Below are 12,822 nucleotides of genomic sequence, written 5' to 3'. Positions count from 1 at the left end.
TAGGTTTCTCCACATCACCCTTCTGCAAAGCAATCAATCACAAGGCATCTCTTCCAAAAGTTTTGCCACAAGCTGTGAAGCATTGTTTTGAAATTAAACAAGATACTGACCAGGCAGACCTCTCTGGAGCCTGTCGAGGATGTGAGGACATAGTCTGAGGCACATGAATATGATGCCCATGACCATAGTTTGGGTGCATCCTATGTGGATGGGGTGGGGGGCGTTCATGTGCCCGCCTGGAAACACAGAACACAAAAAGACCACTGGAAATAATTGAATAATTGGTTATTTCTTTTCTTAATGCAGAAAAAACCCCTAGTATTAATACTACAAACATCTACAGTCATAAATTTTATAACAATACATTATAAAAATATATAAAATTATTTAATTATTAAGAAATCAAGAAACCATCACCTCCTCCACAGATTCTAATTGTTCATTTATTCCAGTGCTTCCAATTCAAATATCACACAAGGAAAAAGGTAATTTTAACATTATCTTGTACACTTTCTTTACAAGAGATATTTTAAATAGGAGAATAGGAATAGAAATAAAATTTTTAAAAATTAAATACCCCAGGCAAACATTGCAGGCACAAATAAATTATTTTATATAAACATTAAAGCAGGACAAATTGAAACCTTAATTTTGCTTCATTTACTCTTATATTGCAAAGACATTCAACTATTTTAATGGATGAAAGTTTAAGAGAAAAAAATGTTAACCTTATGCATTTTTTTTTCAAAACACATGTAATGAGTGTTAACACACCTAGGAAACTTGTATTTAGCTCCAATCATACTTTTTTTTTTTTTTTTTTTTTTGAGAGGAAGTCTAGCTCTGTCACCAGGCTGGAGTGCAGTGGCGATCTGGGCTCACTGCAACCTCTGCCTCCCAGGTTCAAGGGATTCTCCTGCCTCAGCCTCCTGAGTAGCTGGGCCTATAGGCGCGTGCCACCACACCCAGCTAATTTTTGTATTTTTAGTAGAGGTGGGGTTTCACCATGTTGCCCAGGCTGGTCTCATCTCTTGACCTTGTGATCCGCTCACCTCAGCCTCCCAAAAGTGCTGGGATTACAGGCGAGAGCCACCACGCCCAACCTCCATTCATACTTTTTATTCTGCATCCCAGTTTACTATAATTTCTCTTCCTAAAGTCAGTTAACAGAAGACACTAAAACCAACTTAGTTTCAGGGATTCACTTTTTGTTTGTTTATTTATTTATTTATTTATTTTAAGAGGCAGAATCTTGCTCCCGGATAGCTCAGTGTAACCCTGAACTCCTGGGCTTAAGTGAGCCTCCCACCTCAGCCACCTGAGTAGCTAGGATTACAGATGTGTGACACCATGCCCAGCTAAGATTCATTTTTATAGTCTAATTATTTTATATTAGTTTTTAACACATTTGCAGATTTTGCATGTTTATTCTAAACAACATTTTGCCAGTTACTGGAGGATAAGACTCTTAAACTGGCAATTTTCTACATAAAAGGCAGCAACAGCCAGAGATTTGGGATATAATCTTAAATGACAGAACTAAAGCAAAAAGTTACACAAGAGCTGGATCATTAATTAGATCAAGAGTTTGGAAAACAGGTTATGTGAAGGATAAAACAGGAAATTTTTTCAGCTCTACAGGCCATACGTTCTCTGTTATAACTACTCAGTCTTTGTAGTGTGGAAACAGCCACAAACAACAGACACTTTTTCAGTTTGTTTGTAACTGAAAAACTGCAGCTGTTTTCCAATAAAATTTTGTTTACAAAAATCAGTAAGCAGAATTAGACCAATAGAGTTTGCTGCTCTGAATATGAAAATCAGATCCTGAATACTCAAAAGAAAAAAAAAGTTTCATAAATTTGAAGTACAGTATTTTTCATAAATTTGAAGTACAGTATTTTCACTGTCAGGTTTTGAAAATTCTATTAATACTTTTCTTCCCTCTGGTTAGTAACATTCAAATATTTGATATCTTTAGATCTCGTTCCTCAGAATCATCAATTTTAACACTGATTTTTACTATGTGATATTGCAGAAACAGACAAAATATTAGTTCGCATCAGACTAGTCTGGGTATTTTTTAAAATTGGTTTGCATAAAGAAATTACCCTGGGTCACCTGGTAAAACTGGTCAGATTTTACTAATCTGGTATAAACTTGCTTTTTCAACACATACAATTTAGGAAAAGGCAGGGGAAGATTCTGGTTAGCAAAGAATCAATTTCTTATTGATTTAGTATAAGGATTTAGTATAGTTACTTTTTTGGGGAGAGAGAGAGAGACAGGGTCTTGCTATGTCACCCAGGCTGCAGTGCAGTGGCATGATCATGGGAGGATCATTTAAGCACAGGAGTTCAAGGACACAGTGAACTATGGTCACACCACTGCACTCCAGCCTTGACCCCCTGGGCTCAGGCGATCCTCTCATCTCAGCTTACCGAGTAGCTGAGACCACAGTAGTATGCCACTACGCCCAGCTACTTTCTTTTTTTTGTAGAGACGAGGTCTCCTTATGCCCAAGCTGGTCTCAAACTCCTGGGCTCATGTGATCCTCCTGCCTTGCCCTCCCAAAGTGTTGGAATTACAGGTGTGAGTCACTGCAGCCACCTATCTTTTGTTTTCTATTGTTGTTAAAGGAGACAAGGTCTTGCTCTATCACCTAAGCTAGAGTGCAGTGACACAGTCACAGCTCAGCTTTGACCTCCTGGGCTCAAATTATCCTCCTGCCTCAGCCTCCTGAGCAACTGGGGATTACAGGCATGAGCCTCACCCAACTTATAGTTACAAGTTACATTATTTCTAAAGACTTCGTGGTGTTTTTTTTTTTGGTTGTTGTTGTTGTTGTTTGTTCTTTTTTAAAAAAAAGAAAACAACAACAACAAAAAACAGTATTTTACTGTGTTGCCCACATGGACTCAAACTCCCGGGCTCAAGCAACCTTCCTGGCTCAGCCTCCCAAGCAGCTGTGACTACAAGTGCATGCCACCATGCCTAGTTAGATTTCAGAGTTGTAAAGACCAATGGAAGTAGAAGAAAAAGCAAGCTTGACTTTCTTTTTAAAAATGTAAAACATACGTTGGATGCTGCATCATCCTCCTCCTTTGAACTTCCATCCTCTGCATCACTTCATGAGGATGCAGTCGCTGTGCTGGAGGTGCGGTGGCTGGAATATGGTGCGATATTGGCTGGTGTGTAGGAGGAAGATGCTGAGGGATTGGTGCAGCTGTACTGGCTAAGTGAGTTGGTGGTGGGGGTGCCACAGGATGAGATGTTGCATGAGAAGATATTTGAGAATGGAAAGCATGTACGGGATGAGGAATAACATAATCCACCTGAGGTGGAGGCTGAGTCTGAGGAGGGGGATTTCCATGAGAATGCGGGCAGGCAGAAGCTTGATGATGAAGTGGCCTTGTCAAAGAGGCATCTGCAAGAAAAATATTTCAAGTATGTTACACAGGCACCATGCAGTTGAACATATATTTCTATTATACATTCCTATTGTACTTTTAAAGATATTAGTAGATATTTTTATGAATACTTTATCAAGTATTCAAGCAACTGCTCAAGCAACTTGCTCCCTTCTTACAATAATCTTGGATATCTTATGTAAATATATATTATAATTTAACTTCACTCACAGTTTCACAACATTCTATTATATGAATATACCAAAATGTACTGACAAAATCCCCACTGATAAAAAAGAAACCCAAATGCTATGATAAATATCTGTGTATGTGGTCCCTCCTGCACTCACTCTTTCATTTATATACATGTATACACACATACATACAGATCATTTCTGTAGCATAAATTGCTGTAAGTAGTTGTGGGACAGAAAGAAAAAAATAAATTTAGATGCCAGTTGATAAAATACCCTTTCCAAAAGGTTGCCGTAATTAATATTTCCATCAAGAGTACACAGGAAGGGCCGGGCACGGTGGCTCACACCTGTAATCCCAGCATTTTGGGAAGCCAAGGTGGGCAGAATCACCTGAAGCCAGGAGTTCAAGACCAGCCTGGCCAACATGGCGAAGGCCCGTCTCTACTAAAAATACAAAAATTAGCTGAGCGTGGTGATGCACACCTGTAATCCCAGCTACTCAGGAGGCCGAGGCAGGAGAATTGCTTGAACCTAGGAGGTGGAGGTTGCAGTGAGCCGAGAATATGCCACTGCACCCCAGCCTGGGCAACAGAGTGAGATTCTATCTCAAACAAACAAAAAAAAAACACGGAGTACACATGAAGGCCTGATTACCCCCACACTACCACTAAATTTTTTTTTTTGAGATGGAGTTTCACTCTTGTTGCCCAGGCTGGAGTGCAATGGTGCAATCTCGGCTCAGTGCAACCTCCGCCTCCCAGGTTCAAGCGATTCTCCTCAGCCTTCCAAGTAGCTGGAATTATAGGGATGCGCCACCATCCCTATACAAAATTTTTTTTGTATTTTAGTAGAGATGGCGTTTCTCTATGTTGGTCAGGCTGGTCTCAAACTTCTGACCTCAGGTGATCCGCCCGCCTTGGCCTCCCAAAGTGCTGGGATTACAGGCGTGAGCTACTGCGCCCAGCTCACTACCACTAAATTTTTAAAATAAATGCCAATCTGAGAAAAATCTTTTATTTCTTGACCACTTGTATTTCTTCTCAGAATTATCTATTTACATGCTTAGCCTATTGTATTATTCACCTTTTTCTTATTGACTTATAAGTATTCTTAACATATATGGAAGCTCTGTCATAATAGGGTGTAAACATTTTTCCAAACTGTCTCTCTCTCTCTCCCCCTACCCCATGTTATCATCCCTGTGCTACATTAAGATGAAGGAGGCATATTTGTTTCCCAATAAATATGGAAGTAAACTCCTTAATAAGATGGTTCCTCGCATTTCTTCATTCTACATCTTTATGTTTCAAAGTGACTGTTGAAAAATCCCTCTGAGGAATACACATCTTCCTTACTCTTAGAGATGTGCATCTACTTGACATGTAAAAAAAAAAAAAAAAAAAAGTTTGTTTCCTTAGATTTCAATCCAAATTTCATTTTATTGGAAAATGTTCTTGGAAGTCTGATATACAGCAACAGCCATTCTCTAGTTTCATTACAGAAGAGTTTTCAATTTTTAATGCTTTTGATTCATTCAGCAAGGGCAGAAGTTAGGTAACCACAACTCAACTATATTTTTAAAGTATGCCTTGTTTGTATGTACTTAAAGGAAACTTTCAACAAATCTAATTTTTAAAAGTTGCAAGACAAATTTTTAAACCAATTTTCGAACTGTTTTCAAATCAATGCTTTACTCTTTGAGAAGGCACAAAGCTCAGTAGCTCTTAATCATAAAAAATGAATACACTATGTTTATGATTGTTAACTATCCTTTCTCAAATTCACAGCATTTTTTCTAGTTTCAAAGTGTTATATTTGTGTAATCATTATGCAAGACAATATTCACAAATATTACAAAACAAGTAGTTCTGTTTCAGAATGAGTCCATTTATTTAACTACTCTTAACACATCACTTTAATTCACTGTTTATCTAAACAAAACAGGTTGCTGATCATTTTAAGAATGACATAGTCTACATTCCCAAAAACCCTTTCCCTTCCTCTATTTGTGTTCCCAACAGTTTAAAAAAACAAAAAGTCTTGATATTGTTTCCTAGACATTCAACGTATCACTTGCAGATGTAGTATTATGATTTGTTCCAACATTTACTCACTACATTCCTATAGCTTTACAGTGTAGACCAGTTGCTTTGCTTTACAGTGTAGACCATTTGCTTTATGATTAATCATAAGTAGCCTTACCTGTACCTCTCTCTCTCTCTCTCTTTTTTTTTTTTGTTTTGAGACAGAGACTCGCTCTGTCTCCCAGGCTAGAGTGCAGTGGTGCCATCTCAGCTCACTGCAACCTCTGTCTCCCGAGTTCAAGCAATTCTCTTGCTTCAGTCTCCTGAGTAGACGGGATTACAGGCGCCCGCCACCACGCCCAGCTAATTTTTGTATTTTTAGTAGAGACAGGGTTTCGCCAGGTTGGCCAGAGTGGGTTCGAACTCCTGACCTCTGGTGATTCACCTGCCTCGGCCTCCCCACAAGTGCTGGGATTACAGGCGTGAGCCACCGTGCCTGGTCTTTTTTTTTTTTTTTTTTTTTTTAAGAGACAGGTTCTCACTATGTTGTCCAGACAGGAGTACAAGGATTATTCACAGGTGTGATAACAGCACACTGCAACCTTGAACTCCTGAGCTCAAGCAATCCCCCTGCCTCAGCAGCCTCCCGAGTAGCGGGAAATACATGTTCATACTACCAAACCAGGCCTTACGTATCCTCTCAATACATCTTATTAATAAGATAGCAAAACTTTTAAATAATAGCATTTCAAGTACAGTTCTTTTATCACTTAATCAAGACCATAAACCTTTCAAAAGCAAGGAGAGACATATTCTTATTGCACAAGTATTGTTGTTATACATATAAATGTACTTACGAAACAGCAAACTATTCATTTGGATCCAGGTATCACAATTTATAGCCAATAGAAATTATTCCCATTTTACAAGTGTGAAGAATGTAAGGACAGAGAGACTAAATAACTTATCCAAAGTCATTAAGCTAATTAGTGAAAGCTGGGAGGTCAACTCAAATCTATCCAATTCCAAAGCTAGCGCTCTACTACACCATACTGTCTCCCCCAGTTCATTCTGGATGAAAAAGGTTTAAGAACCACATGTTTCACAAGTGAACTAAAGCATACAGGAAATGTTTTTTAAAAGCATGGGCGAGTTGGGGGGAGAATACAGACACTCCTTCAGGAAAAGAAGCCCAAAACAAAGTCATCAAAATGTCTCTAACAGAACATAATACAATTTAAATTTCCTACCTTCATTCTCATTAATACACCCCTAATGAGGTGTGTAAATTGATGCAGCCCCTTGGAGAGAAACTTAATAGTATTTATTTGAAAGTTTATCCCTCTGACATAGCAATCGCATTTCTAGGAAGTTATACTATACATAAACTCAACCATAAACAACTTAAATGTCCATCAACAGAAGACTGATTTAATATACAATGGACTTTATGGAAGTATTAAAAACCAATGAGCTTGATTTGTATGTGCTAATAGGCAAAAATCAAGATATACTGTTAAATTTAAAAACAAAAAGCAAGAGGTAGAATATGTTTGATTTCCCAGTTTTAAAAGGTAAGACATATACATACCTATAGGTACAAAGAAAATTGCTAAAAGCTTTTATAGAACAGTTGCTACCTCTGATATATTAAGATTAGTAAGCTGTGCGAAGAAGCTTTTAAATTCTCATTTTATATTACTCTGCACACTCTGAATGTTTTAGAATGTAACAAATGAGTCTAAAACATTTATTAGGACATTTTGAAAGGAATGAACTTACCCATGAACTGCTTCAGTATATTATTTTTAAAGGATAGGGCAGAAAATTACACATATTGAATTTCAAATAAAAGATGATCAATTAAAAATGAATACCATCAAGTATTACAAAATAGGCCGTGCATCACAGTGGTGCTCATACAAAGAATGGGCCCATTGGTCAACGCTTTGTAAAAACTGTTTCTAAATCTATTTTCCAATTTATACTTTAAATTTTAAGTTGCATTACCGAGAAGGTAAATAATATATTACCAGTTTCACTGTACACATTCTGGGTTGATCCCAGCCGTGTCTGCAGGATGCAGATTTTTTTAAATGACTGGAGTAGAAGAAAAAATCCAAGAAGATATATAACTGAAAATTACCCCTTGCCAGGTAATCAGACCAAAAACACAAATTTCCTTGCTCACTTCCTGGTTCATTTCTGGCATGAATTTTTCAATTTCATTATTAGCTTACTAACAAAATAGTAAATATGTTACACAGCCTTAGGGTATTTATCATTTCTTATGCTAGCTAATGAATTTCAATTTCTTTAGAAAAGCATGCCTGGGGTTCTATTTTATTTTATTTTTATAGAAACCAGGTATCACTATGTTGCCCAGGCTGGTCTCAAACTCCTGGCCTCAAGCGATCCTCCTGTCTTGGCCTCCCAAAGTGCTGCAATTACAGGAGTGAGCCATCATGCCCAACCGTGGTTATATTTTAATTGCCTGCATCAAATGAATATAAAAACCCTTTTATAACTCCCAAAGCTTGCTGTGAGGAAATTCTGTCTTATGCCTCAGTTAACTGCTTGAGAATTCTTTTTTTTTTTTTTTGAGAAGGAGTCTCACTTTGTCTCCCAGGCTGGAGTGCGGTGGCGCGATCTCGGCTCACTGCAAGCTCCTCCTCCCGGGTTCATGCCATTCTCCTGCCTCAGCCTCCCAGTAGCTGGGACTACAGGCGCCCACCACCACGCCCGGCTAATTTTTTGTATTTTTAGTAGAGACGGGGTTTCACCGTGTTAGCCAGGATGGTCTCGATCTCCTGACCTTGTGATCCGCCCGCCTCGGCCTCCCAAAGTGCTGGGATTACAGGCTTGAGCCACCGCGCCCGGCCGAGAATTCTTAAAATTTACTTTACTGTGCCTAGAAATACTACTCAACTTTCACATTTCTTCAGCTATCCTAAAGAACAAATCTAAATTCCTTAAGACTTCCATTCAATCCACCTCAATTTCATAATATTAACATGGGAAAAAAAATAACCTACTCTTAAGCCAAGTAAATACTAAAAATTTAAGAACTGGGATTAATTACAGGTTATTTCATAAAGGAGTATAAAATATTTCATTGATATGCCTCTAGATTTTGTGTCCATTAAGTTTATACTTACAAGGGGGAGGCATGTAATGTCGACATGATGAGAGAGAGGGCTGTGGAGGGGGCTGGGGCTGGGGCTGCGCAACCATGCTTGATCCATAGCCATCCATTGATGATAAAGGTTGACTTGGTGCAGCAGCAGCCTGATGGCCAAAGATTGCGGCTCGGGAGGAAGAAACAGGGCAGCAGGGGTCAAATGCAGATGCTCCATGAAAACTGCCACTTCCATGACTTCTGATACCATTGTTGCTCAGGTCTACTGGCAATGCCTGCTATATAAAAAGAAAGTATATTTTATCTTTCTAAAGTTTGGTCAAATATTTCATGTTATATTATAAAAGTATTCCTAACAGAAACGAAAAAATATAATCTTTAAATTAGTTTGAAAACAGTAAGATTCTTAGTGTGAAGAACTAGTGAGCACCAACAAAATACTTGGTTATCTTGTATTTATCAAGTGTATCTTGGATTGTGAAAATTGTAGTGGTTTTATAGTTAAACCAATTTTTAAAAATCAAGCATAAGATTTTATCACAAGATGAACAAAAGCTTAATAAAGTCTTTTTGTCTTATAACAAATACATCTTAGAAACTTTAAAATCATACTTCCATATTCTCCTTTATCCCAACATAAATTATGACTAGTACTTTAGGATTCCTTGAGAAATCTATCTCTAGTACTATCACACTAGAGAAAATAGTAAGGTTCTAGGAAAAATCCTGTCTGCCCCAAGTTCCAAACTGTACAAAGTAAGAATTCAACTAAAACTCTAATAAATCTACATTATTCAAAATAACAATGGACATAAGATTTTTCAGACTAAATTATGAATTACCTTTGCCACTTAAAGCTTTCAATTGTTCAAAAAAATAAGAACAAAAAAAGTTAAACCACTGCTTCCTTTTATAGACACATTTATTGCATTTTATAGGCACATTTAGTGCTTTGCAGATGTTCAGGGTTTTTTGTTTTGTTTTGAACAAACTGAAGGTTTGTGGCAACACTGTGTCAAGCAAATCTATCAGAGTTATTTTTCCAACAGCATGTGGAAATTCTGTGTCTATCACATTTTGGTAATTCTCATAATATTTATATTTTTCTCATTATTTTATCTGTTATGGTGATAGTCATTGATGTTACTATGATCATTGCTTTGGGCACCAAGAACTGTGCCCATATAAGACAACAAATTTAACAGATAAACATGTGTGTCCTGACCAGATATTTCCCCGTTACCCTCCTCTCCTCTCTTCGGGCCTCCCTATTCCCTGAGACACAACAACACTGAAATTAGGCCAATTAATGGCCTCTAAGTATTCAAGTGAAAGGAAGATTTGCATATATCTCATTTTAAATCAAAACAGAGAAATGATCAAGCTTAGTGAGGAAGGCATGTCAAAAGCCGAGATAGGCCAAAAGCTAGGCCTCTTGCACCAGTTAGCCAAGTAATGAATGCAAAGGAAAAATGCTTGAAAGAAACTGAAAGTACTCCAGTGAACACATAAATGATAAGAAAGTGAAACAGCCTTATTGCTGATCTAAAGAAAGTTTTAGTGATCTAGATGGAAGATCAAACCAGCTACAACATTCTCTTAAGCCAAAGCCTAAACCAGAGCAAGGCCCTAACTCTTCAATTCTATGAAGGCGGAGGGAGGCAACGAGGCTGCAGAAGAAAAGTTTGAAGATAGCAGAGGTCAGTTCATGAAATTGAAGGAAAGAAGCTATCTCTATAAGATACAAGTGCAAGGTGAAGCAGCAAATGCTGATGCAGAAGCTGCAGTAAGTTATCCAGAAAATCTAGCTAAGATCATTTATGGAAAGGGCTACAATGAATAACAGATTTTCCATGTAGACAAAACCGCCTAATATTGGAAGATGTCATCCAGGACTTTCATAGCTAAAGAGAAGTCAATGGCTGGCTTCAAAGTTTCCAAGGACTGGATGATTCCTGTTAGGGACTAATGTAGTTGGTGGACTTAAAATCCAACGCTCATTTACAATTCCAGAATTCCCAGGGCCCTTTAGAGTTAGGCTAAATCTATTCTGCCTGTGCTCCATTAACAAACAACAAAGCCTAGATGACAGTACATCTATTTACGTGGTTTACTGAATACTTTAAGAATACTGTTGAGACCCACTACTAAGAAAAAAAGATTCCTTTCAAAACGTTACTGCTTGGCAAAAGTGAGACCTTTTCTCAAAAAAGAAAAAAAATTGCTGTTTATTGACAACGCACAGTCACCCAAGAGCTCTAATGATGTATAAGAAGATTAATGTTTTCATAGCTGCTAACACAACATCCAGTCTGCAGACTATGAATCAAGGAGTAATTTCAACTTTCAAGTCTTATTATTAAAGAAATACATTTCATAAGGCTACAGCTGCCATAATAATTCCTCTGATCAATCTGGGCAAAAGTAAATTGAAAACCTTACAGAAAGGAGTCACCATTCTAGATGTCATTAAGAACATTTGTGGTTCATGGAAGGCAGTCAAAATACCAACATTAATAATTTGGAGGAAGTGGATTCCAAGCCTCATGCATACTTGGAGGGGTTCAAGACTTCAGTGGATCTTCGAAGTAACTGCAGATGTTGTGAAGACAGCAAGAAAACTAGAATAAGAAGTTGGACCCCGAAGATGTGACTGAATTGCTGCAACTCATGATAAAAGTTGAATGAGTTGCTTCTGACAGAGAGCATAGAAAGTAGCTTCTTTCTTTTATTTATTTTATATGTATTTTTGGAGATGATGTCTCACTCTATTGCCCAGGCTGGTGTACAGTAGGGAAATCTTGGCTCACTGCAACCTCCGCCTCCCAGGTTCAGGTGATTATCTGGCCTCAGCCTCGCGAGCAGCTGGGATTACAGGTGCATATCACCACACCCGGCTAATTTTTGTATTTTTAGTACACACAGGGTTTCACCATGTTGGCCAGGCTGGTCTTGAACTGCTGACCTCATGTGATCTACCTGCCTCACCCTCCCAAAGTGACAGGATTACAGAAGTGAGCCACTGCACCCGGTCTCTTTTACTTTTTTTGAGACAAGGTCTCACTGCGTTGCCTACACTGGAGTGCAGTGATACAAACAGGGCTCACTGCAGCCTCCACCTACCCAGCTCAAGCAATCCTCCCAACTTCAGCCTCCCAAGTAGTTGGGACCACAGGCGCATGCCACTGCACCCAGCTAATTTTTAAATTTTTTGTAGAGACAGAGTCTTGCCATGTTGCCCAGACTGGTCTTTAACTCCTCCCACCTCAGCCCCACAAAGTGTTGGGAACAAACGCATGAGCCACCATGTCTGGCTGGAAGTGGTTTTTTTTCTTTTTTTTTTTTCTTTTTAACAAAAAAATTGCAGGCCCCCAGAGACAGCATTTTAAAAAATAAAAAGAAAAGAAAAAACCTACAGCAAAAGTGGTTTTTTGAGATAGAATCTACTCCTGGTAAAGATAGTGGGAACAAGACGGAAATGACAGCAAAAGATTTAGAATATCACACAAACTTAACGTATTACATTAGTACATTACATAAACTTAAAGCAGTTGCAGAGTTTAAAAGGATTGATTCCAATTCTGAAAGAAGTTCTATGGGTAAAATGCCATTAAACAGCATCATGTGCTACAGAGAAATCTTTCATGAAAGGAAGAGTCAATCAATGCAGCAAACTTCACTGTTATCTTACTTCAAGAAATTGCCACAGCCCCCCAGTCTTTAGGTGCCACCACTCTCATCAGTCATAGCCATCAACATTAAGGCAAGACCCTCCATCAGCAAAAAGTTTACAATTTGCTTAAGTCTCAGATGATTGCTGGCATTTTTAAAAAATGTATTAGCAATAAAGTATTTTTAAATTGAATTATTTTTAAACTGAAACATGTACAATAAGGTATTTTTAAACTGAAGTATGTACATTTTTTAAACATAATGCCACTGTGAGGTGGACTTAGTATAGTGTAAACATTAAATTTTACATGTACTGGGAAACCAAAAAATACATGTGACTGGCTTTACTGCAGCATTCACTTTATTGTATTTATTGTGGT

At 38.0% G+C, this 12,822-nt stretch overlaps 1 protein-coding gene across 15 annotated transcripts in view; it reads right to left on the bottom strand.

Moving 5' to 3' along the window:
- Positions 1-12,822, bottom strand: part of RNF111 (ring finger protein 111) — a 112,193-nt gene that overhangs the window by 11,942 nt on the left and 87,429 nt on the right. For 4 of the 15 annotated variants that reach the window (XM_005559664.5, XM_005559667.5, XM_005559665.4 and 1 more), the window contains exons 7-9: positions 8,790-9,048; positions 3,079-3,427; positions 111-263 (exon numbers count right to left, since the gene is read on the bottom strand). In XM_005559664.5, the coding sequence (XP_005559721.1) occupies positions 111-263; positions 3,079-3,427; positions 8,790-9,048 (761 nt within the window). The remainder of the gene's footprint in view (positions 1-110; positions 264-3,078; positions 3,428-8,789; positions 9,049-12,822) is intronic. The other 11 variants (XM_065547985.2, XM_005559670.5, XM_005559669.4 and 8 more) reach the window with 3 other exon arrangements.

The sequence above is a fragment of the Macaca fascicularis genome, chromosome 7 (genome assembly GCF_037993035.2).
Source record: "Macaca fascicularis isolate 582-1 chromosome 7, T2T-MFA8v1.1".
NCBI lineage: Eukaryota > Metazoa > Chordata > Mammalia > Primates > Cercopithecidae > Macaca > Macaca fascicularis.
The sequence above is the reverse complement of the archived record's forward strand: the minus strand, read 5'-3'. Positions and strand labels throughout refer to the sequence as shown.